The sequence below is a fragment of the Delphinapterus leucas genome, chromosome 10, assembly GCF_059928025.1.
Source record: "Delphinapterus leucas isolate spDelLeu-1000000601 "Yukka" chromosome 10, BTC_Dleu_Yukka2, whole genome shotgun sequence".
NCBI lineage: Eukaryota > Metazoa > Chordata > Mammalia > Artiodactyla > Monodontidae > Delphinapterus > Delphinapterus leucas.
In genome coordinates, this window is record NC_143138.1 from 65,145,511 (window position 1) to 65,166,919 (window position 21,409).

General features: G+C 40.3%; 1 protein-coding gene across 17 annotated transcripts in view; it reads right to left on the reverse strand.

The window, feature by feature from the left end:
- MAP4 (microtubule associated protein 4) overlaps positions 1 to 21,409 on the reverse strand; it is a 167,064-nt gene that overhangs the window by 93,865 nt on the left and 51,790 nt on the right. For all 17 annotated transcript variants that reach the window (XM_089919181.1, XM_089919182.1, XM_089919188.1 and 14 more), the window contains one exon: positions 14,996 to 15,237. In XM_089919181.1, coding sequence (XP_089775307.1) covers positions 14,996 to 15,218 — 223 coding nt within the window. In that variant the 5' untranslated portion in view covers positions 15,219 to 15,237. The remainder of the gene's footprint in view (positions 1 to 14,995; positions 15,238 to 21,409) is intronic.

Genomic DNA, 21,409 nt, shown 5'->3' on the forward strand with positions numbered 1-21,409 from the left:
CTATCCATTTTGCCAGTACCACAATGTCTGGATTACTGTATTTGTATAAAGTCTTGAAATGATGTCACACAAGTCGTGCAAATTAGGTCTTTTCCAAAATTGTCTTGGTTATATTTTAGTGTCTTTGCTTTTCCATATAAGTTTTAGAATCAGTTGTTGATTTATACAAAAAAATCCTGATGGGATCTTGACTGCACTAACTGTATAGATCAGTTTGAGGACATATAACCTTTTCTGAAAGGCTCTGACGATATCTAACATTTCAGCAACCTGCCTAGCTCTGCAGTCAGCCTGCCAACCCAAGAGGTTCCTACAAATCACTCTTACTTAACAACCTCACAGGGATTTCCCTGTTGGCATGGTGGTTAAGAATCCGCCTGCCAATGCAGGGGACATGGGTTTGAGCTCTGGTAAGGGAAGATCCCACATGCCGTGGAGCAACTAAGCCTCTCCGCCACAACTACTGAGCCTGTGCTTCTAGAGCCCGCGAGCCACAACTACTGAAGCCCGCGTGCCTAGAGCCCATGCTCCACAACAAGAGAAGCCACCACAATGAGAAGCCTATGCACTGCAACGAAGATTAGCCCCCACTCTCTGCAACCAGAGAAAGCCCGCGCACAGCAACAAAGACCCAATGCTGCCAAAAATTAATTAATTAATTAATTAATTAATTAATTTTTAAAAAGATTAAGGAACTACATCAAATAATGCTTAGTTCCCTAAGATTAGTAGAAAAAAAAAACCTCACAGACATATTTTTCATAAGACAAGTAAAAATCTAGAACATATGCTACTAAAATATAAAATGCAAGATTTTACTTTGGAAGACAGCAAACTACAATGTCCAAGCTTCTGGGTCCCACAAATCCAAGGCAGAAATCTTTCATATAAACTCAATGAAAAGATCATTCATTCTGTAATCTCAGGTAACAGAGGAACAACTAAAGAGAACAACCTAAAAGAACAAGGCAGACTGAAAAGAAAATATCAACTAACTGGAAGAAGAAGAGGAAAATAAAGGAATGAAAGATAACAGACTTTTATTAAATACCCAGTATGCACCATGCTAGGGCTTCACATATTGTTTTACTTATCCAGAGAGATAGAACAAATATGAGCTAGAACATATTTGGCATAAATAAATTCCCTTTTACCCTCACACAGTAAGCTTATAAAATTTATTCTTCCTAGCTCAAGAAAGAATGCATATTTTCAAAACTCTGCCTCAGATGAAAATGCAAATTGCAAAAAAATAAAATAAAATGCAGACTATAGGAAAATGAGAATTACAAAAATGATACCGTCTTCTGGCCATGAGAGTGATAAAATCTTTTTTAAAATTTGATAATAGCCTGTGTTGGCAAAGGTGTAGGAAAATGGGTAATCTCATACTCCACTGGAGGAATATAAATTGAAACAACTTTTTTATGAGAAAATCTGGCAGTCTATCAAATTTTGAAATACAGCTTAACTCAAGAATCCATTTTAGGTGCTGGAGAGGGTGTGGAGAAAAGGGAACTCTCTCGCCCTGTTGGTGGGAATGTAAATTGATACAGCCATTATGGAGAACAGTATGGAGATTCCTTAAAAAACTAAAACTAGAACTACCATATGACCCAGCAATCCCACTACTGGGCATATACCCTGAGAAAACCGTAATTCAAAAAGAGTCATGTACCACAATGTTCACTGCAGCACTATTTACAATAGCCAGGACATGGAAGCAACCTAAGTGTCCATCGACAGACGAATGGATAAAGAAGATGTGGCACATATATACAATGGGATATTACTCAGTCATAAAAAGAAACGAAAATGAGTTATTTGTAATGAGGTGGATGGACCTAGAGTCTGTCATACAGAGTGAAGTAAGTCAAAAAGAGAAAAACAAATACCATATGCTAACACATATATATGGAATCTAAAAAAAAGAAATGGTTCTGATGAACCTAGGGGCAGGACAGGAATAAAGATGCAGAGGTAGAGAATGGACTTGAGGACACCGGGAGGGGGAAGGGTAAGCTGGGACAAAGTGATAGAGTAACAATGACATATATACACTACCAAATGTAAGACAGATAGCTAGTGGGAAGCAGCTGCACAGCACAGGGAGATCAGCCGGGTGCTGTGCAACCACCTAGAGGGGTGGGATAAGGAGCGTGGGAGGGAGACGCAAGAGGGAGGGGTTATGGGGATATACGTATGCATATAGCTGATTCACTTTGTTATACAGCAGAAACTAACACAATATTGTAAAGCAATTATACTCCAATAAAGATGTTTAAAAAAAAGGAATCCATTTTAGGTATGTAGTTCACAAAAAGACATACAACACACATAAATAATCAGAAAAGGTGTGGGGAAAAAAATATACCAAACACCACTGGTAAAGTCCTGTTTTAACTGAGCACCTTAAATAGTGGATAGATAGCCAACTGAAGCACACAGGCCAGCTTCAACATACTATCACAAGCAGTTAGAAACAGCAGGAAAGACTGCTAAAAAAATTAAGTAATAAAAGATCTAGAAATCAAGAGGGGTACCCCCCCCAGTGGAACAGAAATTACAAGGAATATCCAAGAAAACGAAGCAGATAGACCACACTAAGGAGAAACCCCAGCCCAAAGAAGACATAGGAAAACAGGACTCCAAGGTACTCCAGGCTTAGAGACAGCAGCGATGATGGGACTCAGTTTTAAGCTGTCAGGTCAGTCCCCACTTCCCCCACGCTTTCCTTCCCTCACCCCACAATAGTCACCTTTGTGCCAAACCCAAGATGGGAACAGAGACTGAATGCTTTGGCACAAGAGGAAGCCAACGGGTGAATGGTGATACCCAGAGGAGTTGCGGGGGAGCCCCACACCACACCTGGCAGCACTGTCACACCCCTGCCAGAGGCAGGTGGTAGAAAACAGTCATGTTATCACAGGGAATCTCAAGTATTGCCAAATAACTGAGGGAAACTACTACCAAAAAAGAAAGGCATCACGTTCAAAGAGAATAAATGTCACCCAGCGAAACAATGTTGATACGGCAAATAGGAGACTTTTTAAAAGAAATGTCATTTTCCTCATACGGATGAAAGAAAATATCACACATCTGTGAAACAAAAGCAAACCCCTAAACAAACTGAATTATCTAATGACTAACAAATCCTTTCCAGGTTAGGTAGTTTTCAATTCTTTGCTTTTCCAGAATTCAAAGAGGTCATAATGTTTAATAATACTGAGTTACGGAATGCTTAGCATGTAACTCAAAGATTTAAAGACATTACCATAATAAAGCTTCCATTCCCACATACTTAGCTGAGTGAATAAGGTTTTTTGGCTATTATTACCTATAAAAACAATAGGACTAAATATTGTTAAAACCTTTCCATCCATCCTAACAAAAAATAGTTATCCAGATTTATGGTCTAATCAAGGAAAATAATAGCCCCCATAATCTCATTAGAAAAACATTTCCAATCAGATTCAACTTTTATGGTTGTTAATAATTTGTCAAAAAAACCCTGTGATCAACTGGGTACTACTAGTACCGATAATTGTGATGATAAATCTTCTCTGGACCAAGTTAATGCTTAGGAGCCTTTGGTTACAAAAACTTTTTAAATTAAAATTTAAGGTTTTTTTTTTTTGATGCAGACCACTTTTTATTTATTTTTTATCTATCTACCTATCTTTGGCTGCATTGGGTCTTCGTTGCTGTGCACGGGCTTTCTCTAGCTGCGGCGAGTGGGTGCTACTCTTTGTTGTGGTGTGCGGGCTTCTCATTGCGGTGGCTTCCCTTGTTGTGCAGCACAGGCTCTAGGCACGCGGGCTTCAGTAGCTGTGGCTCATGGGCTCTAGAGCGCAGGCTCAGTAGTTGTGGTGCACGGGCTTAGCTGTTTCGTGGCATGTGGGATCTTCCCAGACCAGGGATCAAACCCATGTCCCCTGCATTGGCAGGCGGATTTTTTTTTTTTTTTAACATCGGTATTAGAGTATAATTGCTTTACAATGTTGTGTTAGTTTCTGCAGTATTACAAAGTGAATCAGCTATATATCCCCATATCCCCTCCCTCCTGCATTTCCCTCCCACCCTTCCTATGTCACCCCTCTAGGTGATCACAAAGCTCCAAGCTGATCTCCCTGTGCTACGCAGCTGCTTCCCACTAGCTATCTATCTTACATCTGGTAGTGTATATATATCAATGCCACTCTCTCACTACATCCCAGCTTACCCTTACCCCTCCCCGTGTCCTCAAGTCCATTCTCTACATCTGCGTCTTTATTCCTGTCCTGCCCCTAGGTTCATCAGAACCTTTTTTTTTTTTTAGATTCCATATATATGTGTTAGCATGTGGTATTTGTCTTTCTCTTTCTGATTTACTTCACTCTGTATGACAGACTCGAGGTCCATCCTCCTCACTACAAATAACTCAATTTCGTTTCTTTTTATGGCTGAGTAATATTCCATTGTCTATATGTGCCATATGTTCTTTATCCATTCATCTGTCGTTGGGCACTTAGGTTGCTTCCATGTCCTGGCTATTGTAAATAGAGCTGCAATGAACACTGTGGTACACGACTCTTTTTGAATTATGGTTTTCTCAGGGTATATGCCCAGTAGTGGGATTGCTGGGTCATATGGTAGTTCTATTTTTAGTTTTTTAAGGAATCTCCATACTGATCTCCATAATGGCTGTATCAATTTACATTCCCACCAACAGGGCAAGAGGGTTCCCTTTTCTCCACACCCTCTCCAGCATTTATTGTTTGTAGATTTTTTGATGATGGCCATTCTGACCAGTGTGAGGTGATACCTCATTGTAGTTTTGATTTTCATTTCTCTAATAATTAGTGATGTTGAGCATTGGCAGGCGGATTATTAACCACTGCGCCACCAGGGAAGTCCCAAGACCTACCACTTTAGTTTGCAGACATTCATTACTTGCTAGTCTGCACATTAACATAACCCAAACCTGAACAAAATGATTCTAGTTCAATAACAGATAAAATGACTTCAATTCAGTTTAACGAGCAATGATTGTATATCTACCATGTGCCAAAAGCAGTGATCTCTCTTTAATGCATATCTGACCAAGTTTCCGAGCCCTACCTTATCTCCCCACAGACTGTGAGACTCTGCATGATGTCACTGGATGTGCTTCTCCATGTTCCACCCTGTCACTTGTCTCACTTGTCATTTTGACCTCTGGTTTCTTATCACTGAGCAACTTGAGGTTGCTGGTACACTTTGAACTATTCTGTGCCTCTTTGCTTTTCCTAAATGTGTCATTCTGCAGGAATATAAAAATAAACAAAACACTATCCCTACTCTAGAGTAGCTTAAGTGTGAGACAACAAATAGCTTAACTATGACCTTACAAGTGCCATGAGAAAGGAAGGTTCAGGGAAGAAAGGCACTTACCAAGGGGAAGACGAAAAGATAAAGGGGGTTGTGGGAGAAGATGGGAGAGGGAAGTCAGGGAATGTCCTTGGAAGATTACATCTAAACCCATTCATAAAGGATTTTTTGTAGAAGACCACCTTTAGCCAATGCTTTATCATCAACCTCCACATGTGTATCTTTAGGCCAGCACTCTCCTCTCAATTAGAGATTCTTTTACCTAGCTGCCTATTGCTCTTGACTAGGTATCTTCTCCACTATCAGATAAGCTAAAATTCTTAACCTTTCCCTCAAAATCTACTCCTTCTACAGTCTTCCCAGTCTCACAAGATGACAATTCCTTCCTTTTGGTTGCTCAGGCCAAAACCTTGAGTCATCCTGGATTCATCCTTGGCAATGTAAAGTCTTATACCTTCAAAGGAGCAGATGGGTGACATGGTGTGGATTAAAGTCGGATGGGAGTGGGTTCAAGAGAGAATGAAAGGGGGGCTTCCCTGGTGGTGCAGTGGTTAAGACTCCGCGTTCCCAATGCAGGTGATCCAGGTTCAATCCCTGGTCAGGGAACTAGATCCCACATGCATGCCACAACTAAGAGTTCGCATGCCACAACTAAGGAGCTGGTGAGCCGCAACTAAGACCCGGCAAAACCAAATAAATAAATAAATATTTCTTTTAAAAAGAAGAGAGAATGAGAGGAAAGGAATTGGGATTAGGGAGTAGACACACCTTTTTCAAAGAAGGAGCAGAATAAAAGAAAGTAAATGAGCTGGACATAGATTGAGATAGGATTTGTTATGAAGGAAAAAATTATGGTATGTTTGATGCTGATGAATGGCCCAGCTGAAGAGAGGAACTGATGATGCAGGAGACAGAAGAGACAATTGCTATAGCAGCACCCTTGAGTGAGAGCATGAGCAGTTCACTCATGACAATAAAAGTAATAGCAGAGTAAAGGGCACAGATAAAAGTAGTTTAGGAGATGGGGGGATGCATAAACTCTCTTGATTGAGTTTACTGATGATCTGTTCTAAAAGTCATCAACTGAGAATATGAACAGGAAAGCAAGTGCTGGAGGTTTGAACAGAGAGAAGATGTGAAATAGCTGTCTAGGAAAGCAGAAGATTTTATAAATTCATATGAATTAGTAGCAGAGTCCTCAAGTACATGCTCTTTATGCAAATAAGACTCTCATTTACATTTCCTGAACATAATGTTTATAGGTCTAATAATTCTGCCTTTTGATCTAAATAAGTGAACCTTTAGTTTTGAAAAATAGTTATCTATGAGACATTAAATCAATCAGAAAGCATGCATTCATGAAGATGGTAAGGGTTCACAGAAAGAACATGGGGTTTAAAAATCATAAGATCTGGGTTCAGGTTGTGGTTCTGGCACTATAAACTAATGATCAAATGCAATTCCCTTGTGCTCCCTAAGCCTGAATAGCCTCACCTGAAAGACGGGATAATATCTACTTCCCATGGTCACCAAGAGGACTAAACACAATAACACTGGAGGCAGCACCGTGGCAACTGCACAGTGTTAAGTACATGTTAACTATTATTATTCTCGTTGTTTAACTGTAGATTGATCAACTATACTGACTTACCTAGAGAACAGTTATAGATTGTTGACTGTAGACTGATCACTAAACTACAAAGTAACCTCAAGAGAACGCTGAAATTAATTTACTTTTGCCTTATATAAAACTCATTTAAATGACATTACTAGACTAGGTAATAACTGCAAGACTAAGAAATAAGCAATTTACCAGAATAAAATAAAAGCAACACAAGGAGATTAGAAGAAAATAAAAGGGAGACGGAGATTCTACCATACACATAACACCTAACAATCTCAAAATCTAAGCTCAGAAGAGAAGAATAAAAACATTACAACATAAAAACAATTAGGTTTTAGAGTATGAAAAAGCTTTGCATACTTCTCTGGAGATAAGGCTTGGGCTCTAATCATGGGAAATGATTAGACGTACCCTACTGGACATACCCAGTAGGGTACGTCCTCATTCGAAAGGTGCTATACTGTCTTCTTTCTGATATCCCAGAGGACAGACTCCCATTTCATGAAGTGAAAACTTTCTCAGCTAAATACATACAGCACTGAAAACAACACAAGTTTTTTAAACTAATCACATGCTCTGAGATATAAGGATATTGAAATTTACTTTGTTTTTTTTATCTCTTCTCCTGCGATCTCTTCTCTTTCTCAGCAGTGGGATTTCAGAGTCCCACTGCTGGCAAATCAATTTGGCAGAGAAGGGAAGTAGGAAGAAGGTGAGAGGGCATGTGTGCTGTGAAGAAGAGACACACAGCGAGTGCGCTTTGGGCAAAATGGGGAGGATTCAGCATTGTCTCAATGCATGGCCTCCTTCTTGTGTAAAAGTCAGACCTGTGCCAACATCGCCCTCTGGTGGCCAATGAAGGTAGTTACAAAGCTCCACAACAGAAAGCCCCAGTCAGTTGAACAAGGAAAAGTTCTGTAGTATCTAGTTATCATCCTTCCCAGGACATACTTAGGCCCTTTCTCCAGGATCAAAGTTTCTCAGTCATGGACCTGCATCCAAGTCACTTGCAAGGGCTTGTTTAAAAAACAGATTGCTGGGACTTCCCTGGTGGCTCAGTGGTTAAGAATCCACCTGCCAACGCAGGGGACGCCGGTTCGAGCCCTGGTCCAGGAAGATCCCACATGCCGCAGAGCAACTAAGCCCGAGCACCATAACTAGGGAGCCTGCGCTCTAGAGCCCGCGCGCCACAACTACTGAGCCCACGTGCCACAACTACTGAAGCCCACATGCCTAGAGCCCGAGCTCCGCAACAAGAGAAGTCACCGCGATGAGAAGCCTGCGCACAGCAACCAAGAGTAGCCCCCTGCTCTCCCCAATTAGAGAAAGCCAGTATGCAGCAATGAAGAACCAACGCAGCCATAAATAAATAAATAAATAAAAATTTTTAAAAAAAGCCAATTGTTGAGTCCTATCCCCAGCGTTTGCCTAAGAACTGCATTTTGAACAAGGTCCCAAGTGATACTGCTGGTCCAAGAACCACACTTTGAGAACCACTGTCCTAAGATTAAAACATTCTATAGAAATAAATTCTTAGCCCCTGGAATGTTGGGGAGTAAGTATCCTCTCAATATCGTAAGTGCTCTATATAAGCACATGGAATACAGAAAAATTAAGTGGCTTACCCACAAATTTGCCAACTATTTATGTTTAAGGGTCAACAATGTATTAGATGTTCATTCAAACATCTGTGACAATGTTTTGAATGAACAAGAGTGACAGAAGTTATATTGTTACATCTAAGAGAAAGCTTCTGTCTTTTGTCTTCCTAGCCTTGAAAACAGAGCCATACAGAGCTGATAATGAACAGTACTAGGAAGATAACATTTTTGAAGGAAAAAAAATAGTAATACATATGTTCTGAAAAAGTATCTTGAGAATTGTTTCCCAAGGAGACAGGCATTTTAGAAGAAGTTGAAAAACAGTTTCATTTCTAGGTATTTGGCTATTTAGGATTTTTTTTTTTTTTTTTTTGCGGTACGTGGGCCTCTCACTGTTGTGGCCTCTCCCGTTGTGGAGCACAGGACCCGGACGCACAGGCTCAGCAGCCATGGCACACGGGCCCAGCCGCTCCGCGGCATGTGGGATCTTCCCGGACCGGGGCACAAACCCGCGTCCCCTGCATCGGCAGGCGGACTCTCAACCACTGTGCCACCAGGGAAGCCCTATTTAGGTGTTTTATGGTGGCAATGCTATGGAAAAATACGTGTACACTCACAACTAAATGGGGGTAAAATGGGAAAGGGTATAGTACAGAAAAGGTATCCCTAGCACCCACACTGTGAACTTGAAATACCATAGTTTCTTGGAGAAATCATTTTTTCCAGGTTTGGGGCAAGAACTATACCTTGGGGGAAAAAAAGCAACATTTCCTACTTTGGGCTAAGTGCCATAAGGCAGTCTCACTTTCCTTCCCCCTCATTTTAAAGCTAGGGCAATTACAGTAGGTGTATAATAATTAAAAGAAATAAAAACACCATTGCCCAGAGAGTTCCATTATGTGTAACCCACTTAACTAACCTTTCTATATCTAGATGCAGGAAGCTGGTTGATAAATTTCCAGTAGTTGGCCTAAGTTAGCCTGTTGTAAAATCATATCAAGAGCACCAGTGATGGGGCTTCCCTGGTGGCGCAGTGGTTAAGAAGGTTAATTACAGGTTATTCAAATATTAAAAATATCAGCAGGAAAAATTTAATAATTTTTATAAGCAAAACAGTTGCTTAAAAATTCTCCTCCTCTTGGGTCAAGTTCATGGTACACAGATCAAATCACCCAAGATGAACCACAAGAAAATCTACTGCTACCATCTCATTATCCTCACCCACCTAAGCTGAGTCCCAGGTGGTAGGAGTCACGCACAGCTAAAGGAAGATTTTAAATGAAAAGGAGCAAGCTTCCTCCACCTATGACTGATGAGGGTAAGTTAATGTGGATGGGAAGAGTATCTTAGCCATGACTCAAGTTATTAAAATATTTACTTTGTACCATTTCCTTTCTTCCAACTAAAGTGTTCCTTTTAGGTTAATCAAAGGACAAATAACTCCACTGACCGTTACGGATTAAAAGAGAACAGACATTTCCATTTTCCATTAACGAATCCAATTTTTTTCTTGGAGTAAATATTTATATGGATATAATTTGATTTTAAACTCTCAATAATATTTCTTCTGATCATTTGTGGTTACCCTTCCACCCCCCAAATAAAGCACATATAAAAGAAGCAGGAGTTCCTCTTCCACTCAGGCTACAGAAAGCCAGAAGAAATGTCACTCCCACCCTATCAACAACAAAAAACCCAGATCAACTACAAAATCGAACTCAACTACAACAACTCAACTACAAAAACGAACTCACCAGAGAGCTGAGGTTTTAGGGCAACCAAGTAGTGTGGAATCCAAAGAAAGACATTCCCCTCAAGGAGATATGGGAGGTAAGCAATGGTTCTCCTGTGTCTTACGTGCCATGCAAGCAGGTGAGAAGAATTCAACTAAAGAGTTTAACCATTTGCTAAAGGCTAAGTGAAGGCTAGCATGAGAGTAAAGGGCCCCTGGGATCCACAGACACAAAAGGAGTTCATACCCACTTGCAGGTTAGAAAGAGTGGAGGCAGCGGGGGGACCAGAGAGCTGCTCTAGGCGGTGCAGACCTGGAAAAAGCTGCCACTAAAAGCAAAGGCAAGAAGCCCTGGCCCCTAGGACTCCTCTCTCCTATGCAAACAGAAGCTTTAAGCTGCTGGGGGAGGAGTATCAAACCCTGTCAGCCCCAGGGCCTGGGTGAAGACCCACTGCAGAAGACCCACTGAAGAAGTTAACAAGAAAACCCCCTCTTACCCTAGGGGAGGAGCCAGAAAGAATCCTAGCCCAGGATCCTATGCCAATACCTTTAGAAAACGCCATCCGTGTAAGAGGGATAATATGATTGAGAAAAAGACTCAACCACAAGACGCATGCACACAGGCTTGAGCCTAAACCAAGGCCAAAAAACAAAAATAAAAAAACTCCTGCCCACTACCAGGCTATCCCTCTTCTGATAAGGGAGGGGAGAGCATGGAGAGAAATCCTCCTGAGGCACAGGTGCACAGCAGGGCCAAAAGCTGGGAGTGGAACAAGAACTTTGAGAAAAGAACTTTTTTTTTTTTTTTTTGCGGTACACAGGCCTCTCACTGTTGTGGCCTCTCCCGTTGCGGAGAACAGGCTCCGGACGTGCAGGCTCAGCGGCCACGGCTCACGGGCCCAGCCGCTCCGTGGCATGTGGGATCTTCCCGGACCGGGGCACGAACCCGTGTCCCCTGCATCAGCAGGCGGACTCTCAACCACTGCGCCAACCAAGGAAGCCCAGAAAAGAACTTTTGAGAAAAGCTTTCCAGCACCTCAGCCCCTACTCTACGCACCAGAAATGGAAGAATTTGAAGCCAGTAGCGCACTGAAGACCATCATAGCAACAACAAAGCCCAACCCTAGCTCAGCCCTGGCCTAAATTGACTCAACCCTTTGAAAGTATTAATTAACTAGTAAAAGAAGAGAGTTGCCCATTGTTGGGTTGTACCCCGCAGGCCTACACGGTCTGTGCTTGCCCAGCTCTAAAACCGAAGAAAGAACCCAGAGTCAGCAACAGAGACATCAACGGTGTAATGGATGGGGGACCTTACACAGCTGAAGCAAGGTCCTGGAGCGACACCCCACCGTGTACGGCAGACAGCAGGCAGGACATGGTGGCAGTCTTCACTGCCGGCCAGGGCAGGTGGCGGGGGGGGGGGGGGGGGGGGATTACCAGTTATAAGAGAATTATGTCAGGTGGGTTCATTAGTTACCAGGGAAACCAGCAGAGAGGCACGCCCCTCATTACCCCTTCGATAAAAACAATCAACAGCTGGAGCAGGGGCAAGAGTGTAGGAAGGTCCGGCACTTGAGTAGGGTACAGGTGAAGCAGGCACTGGTCGAGAAGGGAATGTACAGAGAGCAAAAGAACAGCCATCTTGAGTGGCCTGACCATACACTCATTTCCAGGCATAAATATTTTATTTCAGTCTCTACTGTTTTACATGTGAGGTCCAGCATTCACTCAAAAATTAAGATACACATAAAAAGTACCAGAAAAAAACAGTAAAGAGACAAAATAATCGGACTGAGAGATGACCCAGATGTTAAAATTACCGGACAGACATTTAAAATAATTATGATTAATGTGTTAAAGTCTATAGTGGAAGAGATAGAAATATGCATTAACAGATGGCTAATTTCAGCAGAGAGATGGAAACTCTAAAAGTCAAACAGAAATGCTAGAAGTTAAAAACAGTAAAGATATTAAAGATAAAGAATGCCACTGAGTGCTCATCATTAGATTCAATGCAACCAGGAAAAAAATGAGGGAATTTGAAGATAGATGAAAAGAAAGTACCCAAAATGAAACATAGAGCATCTAAGAACTGTGGGACAATACTCAAAAATCTAACAAAAATGTAACTGGAATCCCAGAAGAAGAAGAGAGAAAGAAAGAGGCAAAGCACAGATCAAGCTCAGAGAAAAGAAGGACAAGTAACAAAATATTACCTAAACACAACACATTCAAACTGAACAAAATATCACCTAAACAACACATTCAAACTGCTAAAAACCCAAGATAAAGATAGCCTGGAAGGTGGAGGTGGGGGGGGGTGGGGGGAGAACAATGATCAAGATTGTAACAGATTTCTCATAGGAAACTATGCAAGTAGGACAACTAATTTTCCTTTAAATTACTGAAAGAAAAAAGTAACACAGAATAGGACACCTAGCAAAAAGTACCTTCCAAAACTTAAGATTTGTTTTTCAAATAAAACAAAGCTGAGAGAATTCACTGCTAAGCAGGTTTGTACTATAAGAGAAGAAGTGTTACAAGCTTTTCAGGCAGAAGGACTATGATGCTAGACAGAAATTTGGGTCTATACAAAGAAATGAAGAATGCCCCAAATGGTAAAAATTAGAGTAAAGGTATATTTTTCCCATATTTTTATTCATTCTAAAAGATAGACAAGCTAAAGCAAAAATAGTAACAAGGTAGGTAACTAACATAAGTCAAATTATGTGTATGACAATAACACAAAAAATGACAGAGGAATTGGACATTTACTATTTTGCATGGAATTTTACACTATACATGAAATGGTAGAATATTACTGGAAGGCAAACTGGAAGAAATTAACATACACAGTAAACTCTAGGTCAAATATAAAACAATTTTTAAAAGAAATATATATAATAAGCCAATGTTGGAGTTAAAACAGTATTTCAAAAAATATTCAGGGACTTCCCTGGCAGCTCAGTGATTAGGAATCTGCCTGCCAATGCAGGGGACATGGGTTCAAGCCCTGGTCCGGGAAGATACCACGTGCCGCAGAGCAACTAAGCCCGTGCGCCACAACTACTGAGCCTGAGCTCTAGAGCCCGCGAGCCACAACTATTGAGCCCGCATGCTGCAGCTACTGAAGCCCACGTGCTGAGAGTCCGTGCTCTGCAACAAGAGAAGCCAGCATAATGAGAAGCCCGCGCACTGCAACAAAGAGTAGCCCCTGCTCACCGCAACTAGAGAAAGCCCGTGCACCGCAACGAACACCCAACACAGACAAAAATAAAATAAATAAAATAAGTAAATTTTTTTTTAAAAAGCCTATTTTAGGTGGTTGCCAGAGGTGGGGGGTGGGCAAATGGGTGAAAGGAGTCAAAATAAATAAAATTAAAAAGTTATAAAATAAATAAGTCCTGAGGATACAATGTATGGCATGGTGTCTATAGTTAATTAACACTGTACTATATTTGAAAGTTGCTAAGAGAGTAGATATTAGAAATTCTCATCACAAGAGGAAAAAAATTCATAACTATATATGGTGATGGATGTTAACTAGACTTGTGGTCATCATTTCACAATAAAAACAAATATTGAATCATTATGTTGTATACCTGAAACTAATGTTTTATGTCAATTATATCTCAATTTTTAAAAAATGCTTATTTTAGAAAAGAAATGTTTCAAATCAATGATCTAAGCTGCCACCTTAAAAAACTAGAAAAAGAGCAAATCAACTAAAAGTAAGCAGAAGGAAGGAAATATTAAAAGTTACAAGCAGGAATTGAAAACAGAGAGGACATGACAAGAGATCCTACAGACATTAAAAGAATAAGGTAATATTATAATTTTATCTCCATTCATTCAATGACTTAAAGGAAACAGACCAATTCCTTGAAAGATACAAAACACCAAAGCTCACTTGAAAAGATAGAAAACTTGATAGAAAACAGTTCTGTATCTCTTAAACGAATTGAATTCCTAGTTAAAAACTTGACAGAGAAAACTCCAGATCCAGATGACTTCACTGACAGTCTGTCAAACATTAAAGAAAAAAACATCAATTCGACACAAACTGTTCTAGAAAACAGAATAGGAGGGAACACTTCCCAACTTATTCTATGATGTCAGTATGACCTCAGTTCTAAAACCTGACAAAGGCCTCACAAGAAAACAACAGACCAATATCCCACATGCACATAGATGTAAAAATCCTCAATCAAATGTTAGCAAATCTGACCAGCAATATATAAAAACAGCAAATCTCTTTGAAAGGGTTTAACCCATTTTTTAATCCTTACCTAGGATTACTTTCAAAGACAGGTGGCATCTAACTCTGTTCCAAATTGTCTTGGTATAAATACAGAATTTAAAGTATCTAACTTTACAAAGCTACTTTCAAAGAAAAGGCACAGCAGACAGTTTAATTTAGGAAATTAAGAGGCAAATTATATAGCCGTTGAGACATTACAGAAGGAACTTTAGGGTTAAGAGTAATCTACAGCTTCAAGAACACATACTCTACTGAAGGGTAATGAACCTACCTCCTTGGTTTCCAAGAAATTTAGATAAAGAAAAAGTTACTAGCCTATACTACAAAACTCAGTTCAGTTTCCTCAAAGGTTTCTAAGATTATGACCCAAAGTGTAATCCCTTATCTACTTTCTGAACCTATCCATCCAGTCTGGCTTAATTACTTACCTTCAGCCTGGCTAGTGTCTGAGCATGGTTTCTTCTTTGACTCCAAATTCCCGGTTTTCTCATCAACATCCAGTAGAGGAATATAGTCTGTTTTTCCAACAGTTTCTCCCACAACATCATCAAAGGCCTCTGCCTCCAGTGTGGCAATAAAGTCCCGTTTTATCTCTTCCTCAATTTCTGGAGGTGGCTCTGTTAATGCATCTGCAAGACTGAGGTCTGCCATTCTGCACCACTGCAACTGCCTGGTTAAGGGGGAAAAAAATGTTTCATACGATGAGAACTGCAAAGGGAAAAACATTCCTAGAAACTCTTGTCATCATCTTAAACAAAAAAGGAATTAAAATCTAAAATTTTAGAGCTAAAAGAGACTCTCCCATTTTATAGATTAGAAAATCACAGCTCCGTAACAGTCTTACCCAAGGTAAGCACTTTTTCTTTCATCTCTGGGAGGTAAATAGAGCAAGTGCCATTTTGTCCTTTTCATTAATAAGAAAAATGAAGTGCAAAAAAACCCCTAAATTTATCCAAGATTACAGCCAGTAAGATTCAAATCAGGTCTTTTAAGTCTTAAAACCCTTTCAACTATTCCATTTATCTTAATTTCCAAATCATGTCACAGAATAATTCTTAAAAATATATACAAAAGGAGGTCAGATTAGGTTATATTCCCATTTTTTTAAAAAAAACGGTTAATTACTATCAGGCAAATGAAGTCACTTTTATTTACCAGGGATTAGGAATATGGACCTTATCTTGTAGGGGTAAGCAGTGCTTCATGAATCACTTGGACATGGCTCTGTCAACCGAACTACTCTTTCTAGTTTCCTGCCGGCATGAAAAATACAGACAACGTTCCCTGAATTACCTAGGGGAGGCAGTCCCTCTCTGTGGTCATGTACATTAGCATCTTTGCAGAACACCAGGCTTTCCATTTTTAAACATAATCTGAAATTAAAAAGTATATGGGGGACTTCCCTGGTGGCGCAGTGGTTAAGAATCTGCCTGCCAACGCAGGCGACGCGGGTTCGAGCCCTGGTCCGGGAAGATCCCACATACCGCGGAGCAACTAAGTCCGTGCGCCACAACTACTGAGCCTGTGCTCTAGAGCCCGCAAGCCACAACTACTGAGCCCGCACGCCTAGAGCCTGTGCTCTGCGACAAAAGAAGCCACCACAATGAGACGCCAGCCCACCACAACGAAGAGTAGCCCCCACTCGCCACAACCAGAGAAGAGCACACGCGCAGCAATGAAGACCTAATGCAGCCAAAAATAAAAGAAAATAAAAATAAATAAAGAACTTTGTAAAGGCCTGACATGTGTCAAAGGGTTCCACAAAGAGGAACTGCTTTTCCCTTTTCTATCTATGATAGCTATTATTACTAGTTAGCCTTTGAAAGCTGTTAATGAACAAAAAACAATAAAGAATGTCTATAATTAAGCAGTTTCATTGTCAAAGAGAACTTGTAAGGAACACCTGTACCACCTTTAACAACATACAATAAGAGCCCAACAGATTTATTTGTCCTAGAAATATGTAATTATGACACTTACTTCATGCAATCTTCTCAGACTTTTCCTAATTTAGGACACTGGTGAAAATACAGACAAAACCAGCAATACATTTTAAACCTCATTTATCTGAGTACGGATTCTCAAAGGGCAACTTTTTATTCACTGTAATCTTTCCCCTCCTCCCCGCCTCCCAACCTCCCAAACCATTTTCTGGGCTGACATGTGGTTCATGGAATATGAACAGCAGCTTAAATTCAGTCTAAGAGGGTAAAATTGATAGAAAATTAGACAGCTGGAAGTGGGAAGGTCACTTGGCTCCCAGTACATGCATCCAACCACCCAGCATCTGCATCTCAAAACAGTTTAGCTATTCTTTTCATGTCATCACATATAAATAGAAGTATGATTTAAGCACACACACACACACACACACACACACACAATCTACTTATGGAAAATGACCCTGTAAAAGCAATACTAGCTAGTGGAAGTGAAAATACTGGCTTTTAGCCAAAAAGCCCCAGTTTTCAATAAATTAAAGAGAAGACTACTCAATTTTATAGTTATTCTATTCTATGTGTAAGTATAATAAATTCCTTAGGTGCTCTACAGATCTGTTAAGCTGGTTCTGCAAGTGCTCCAGAATTGATCTTAATAACTTCATGACTGAATGTCATCCCACACTTAACAGCATCATTTAAGGTCACAATATTTATTCATGCCTTAAAATGTTTAGTTATGTATTTTATGGACAAATGGATCTGACACAGTGTTCTTCTCAAATCTGGATATACAGGAAAATTCAAAAACATACCCTTGTGAATGAGAAGTATCTACTTAAAAAAATTCTCTCATTGACTATTTATGCTTTTCCTCCTCTATTTGTATAGATAATAAAGAAAATTAACTGAGTTTGAATTTTTTTAATTTAAGTACAGTTGATTTGCAATGTTTCAGGTGTACAGCAAAGTGATTCAGTTATATACATATTCTTTTTCAGATTCTTTTCCATTATAGGTTATTACAAGATATTGAATATAGTTCCCTGTTCTGTTAACTAAATGGATTTGTTGATAGGAGGCAAGAAACGAAAGCTGGTTAAAGAAGTTTCCATGCTTCACTAGTTCAGTCTGATTCGCACTATGGCTTTGAGTGAGTCACCTTCCGGGGCTGAGTTCCCTAGGCTGTAAAATGAGAGTGGTATGTTAAACGATTCTTGAGGTTGACTATTCTATAAGCTACTTATAATTCAGTTTCATCACTTAAATTAGAAATAAACTTCATATAGATTCTCTGTGTGACTATTATTTTATACATCAAGTACTCTCAATTATAACTGGGTTCAGGTTTATTAAAAGGTAAAAAGGGGCTTCCCTGGTGGCGCAGTGGTTGAGAGTCCGCCTGCCGATGCAGGGGACGTGGGTTCGTGCCCCGGTCCGAGAAGATCCCACGTGCCACGGAGCGTCTGGGCCCATGAGCCATGGCCACTGAGCCCGCGCGTCCGGAGCCTGTGCTCCGCAACGGGAGAGGCCCCAACAGTGAGAGGCCCGCGTACCGCAAAAAAAAAAAAAAAAAAACTAAAAAACCTTTCGGCAAAGGGAGAGACTAAAAACCAACTACCCAGTGCACAGTGCCTGCTTGAGCAAATCTGACTGGAGCTTAAGAAACTCCATCCAGTTCTGGCTAACGTCAAAGGAGACTTGACACCACTCTACCAGAAAATAAGCCCCATATTATTTAACCAGGCACCAAGAGCGTACCGTTTTCAAGCATAGCACTCTGAACATCTGATCCTTCATTCTGACTTCATGCCTGATGTGAAACTATCTGGTGAGAACGTTTTGAAAATACCTAGGTAAACCAAGGCAAGAGGAAATGACAGGACATGATGATGAAGCACAGAAGAGAATTTTGGCCTCTTGACTATTCTTTTACTATTAATAGCTATGTGCTCATAAAGAGTAAATAAGAATACATAATGAGATCACAAGTGCCTTCTCTGTTGTATGATTTTCTTCAGATCACAAACTCTGGAATTAATTACTGAACTAAAAATATTTTCTAGGGCTTCCCTGGTGGTGCAGTGGTTGAGAGTCCGCCTGCCGATGCAGGGGACACGGGTTCGTGCCCCGGTCCAGGAAGATCTCACATGCCGCAGAGCGGCTGGGCTCGATAAGCCATGGTCGCTGAGCTTGTGCGTCCAGAGCCTGCCCGTGTACCGCAAAAAAAAATTTTTTAATTAAAAAAATTAAAAAAAAGTATTTTCTAGGTCTATACAGATTAAATAGTGTTCATATCTAACTTAAATGCACAGAAGTATGGGCAAGTTTTCAAGTTCCCAGAAGTCCTTGTGAAAATTTTAGGTCAGTCATATCTATAGTCACTCAGTTGGGATCTGTGCTCATTCTGGCTGATGAGAAATTAGCATTCTAGTTTGCAAATGGCCTGTTGTTGCCTCTGTCCTCCCTTACTAACCTCCCCCCATCCCCGCCCCTGACCAAAGGTGCTGCTTTGAAACTAAACTGGAGGAAGAAAACTCATGAAAAGGAAGAACAGAAGCCTAATTCCCACCAAGATACTCACACTTTTCATAACCACTGTAATATTTTCATTTCACTCAGTCACATTAGCCAAACTTCTACCAAGATTCAAACTTCTACCAAGATTCATTCAATGCAGCAGCCAGCATTCTCTTTTAAAGTACAGAATCCTATTTCACAATTTAAAGGGGGGTAATAACGGGACATACAACCCTTGAAGGACCATCATTCCACCTCATGTGACTTTAGTTAGCAAGTAGCTTTCCTCCTAACCCCAGAGATAAATTCCATTGAAAGTGTCTGAGTTTCTGGTTTTAGGATAAAAAGGAAGAACATAATTTAGCAACATGGAATATTTCAGGGAACAAAGCAGACCTGGATAAGGTACCAAAGTAGGGAGAAGGTACGTGGGCCTAGAGACCCTAGGAGGTAAGAGAAAGGGAGGTGACAACGCCATGGGCAAGCTCAACACCTTTCAAAACACTGCCTGTCAGTTTTAGAAAAAAGAAAGAAACTGTCTTCTCAGTAATTGGGACTAGTTTAGAACCAAAATTATCATTTATAACATTGTTTATCTAAGGAAAATGTATTCTGAGTTCCAAGTAACCAATTTAAAAAAGAAACATTTAATAATAATTCTTAAAGGTAGGAGACTGTTCATAATACTCACTTAAATTGTACCCATGATGGATATTCTGTTCTGTTTGGGGGGTGGGGATGGGGTGGAGGGGTGAGTTATGGACAAGACACAGAACTGTAAAGATACGTGGGCTAATATTTTCTTCTACACTTTTTTTTCCATGACAGAGAATTCTGAAGCCAGCACTAAGCTGCTATCCCAGGACAGTGCTGTGGCCAAAAATGTAGGGCTTATTCCTCAAGCTTGGAAGAAACCCAGCATCCCAGACAGTCCCAGAGACCATTTATAATCTGACATGCTTAAAAGTATAGTCTGCATCATAAAGATTTCACATTCAACATGAGATTTTTTTAGTTTGCCTAGCAAGCTTTCAGTGACTAAGTGGGGACTTTATTCCTCAGATTTGTTTTAATGAATTTCTTTCAGAGGCCTATTACATATCAAGCTGAACCTTATTTGTCTGGAGGCTGTGTTCTGTTTTTAATTTATTTAACTAGAAAACCTTGATTTATACTTTCAGTTGAAACAGTATTTCATTCAAAGTAAAACCAAATATTTATTAAGGACCTCTGGGGGTCCTTATACAGCTCACAGGCACTTACGATCCCTGAAGCTAAGCTAAATTTCTCCTGCTCCTCCCCAGAACCAGACTGGAAACAGCAACAGACAGCTCAGCAACATCTTGACTGTCCTGAGCAATAAACTCCAAAACCCCTGTGGAATATATTAACTTTCCACCCCCAGGTGCCTCCCTACCCACTACAAGGACAACAGCTGTACTATGACCAAGCGATGGAATTCCCAGGCTCAGCGGGGTTCTGTTCATCACCACCATTTGTCCTGCTCATCACAGGATTAGCAACAGGAGAGAGCCCTTGATTACTAGAATAGCTGAGGCCATCAACCAGTGACATTCCTATATGAAAGAACACACTGATACACATTACTTCCATGTAGTCCCCAAAACAAAGTGTTCCTTTTCCCACTGCTAGTTTAGGAAGCCCTGTCCTGTAAGTATAAAAACACTGCACACACATGCACACACATATTCACATACCTAAGACCTTGCAGCACAAGGCTTAAAGCCTAGCTTACTTACTTACAGGGACTATCCAGGCAGCTTAGATTCGGTCCTGACTGAATGCATTTTGGATCTCTAAACAAGCACCTGCCACATTTCTATCCAAGTGAATTTGAATCTATTTCCCCAAGAAGAAGAATCTACACTAGATACCTCCCACTGTTAGCCATGTGATACAGATGGCATGTCTGCTGAAGTCCAGTTATATGTGCCAAAACAAGAGATGACAATGACACAGCACTTACATTTCTGTTATAACTGTCCTCAAGACCAAATCTTCAATTTTATCTCAATTTTTTTAAAAGAAGAGTGAACCTTAAGATGATTCTCAATACCTAATGCCCCCAAATTTTGAAAAAAGAGAAAGTATTTTTTAATACTTTCATCCCAGTTAGTCTAACCTCAGTCTAACAGACAAAAAAACATTCAGAGTTTGCTTACTCTTATCCATAAATTATTTCTAAACACTTAAGATCTCTAAAGGCTTTTTAAAAAACACCAGTTCAAATAATCTAGGATCCAATTCCCTCACTTTAACAGATGACAAAAAAAGAATCAGAGAAAATGAATCACTTATAAATGAAACCGGGATTGAGGATCAGATTAAGAGGAGACCCAGAGAACACCAGACACAGATGCA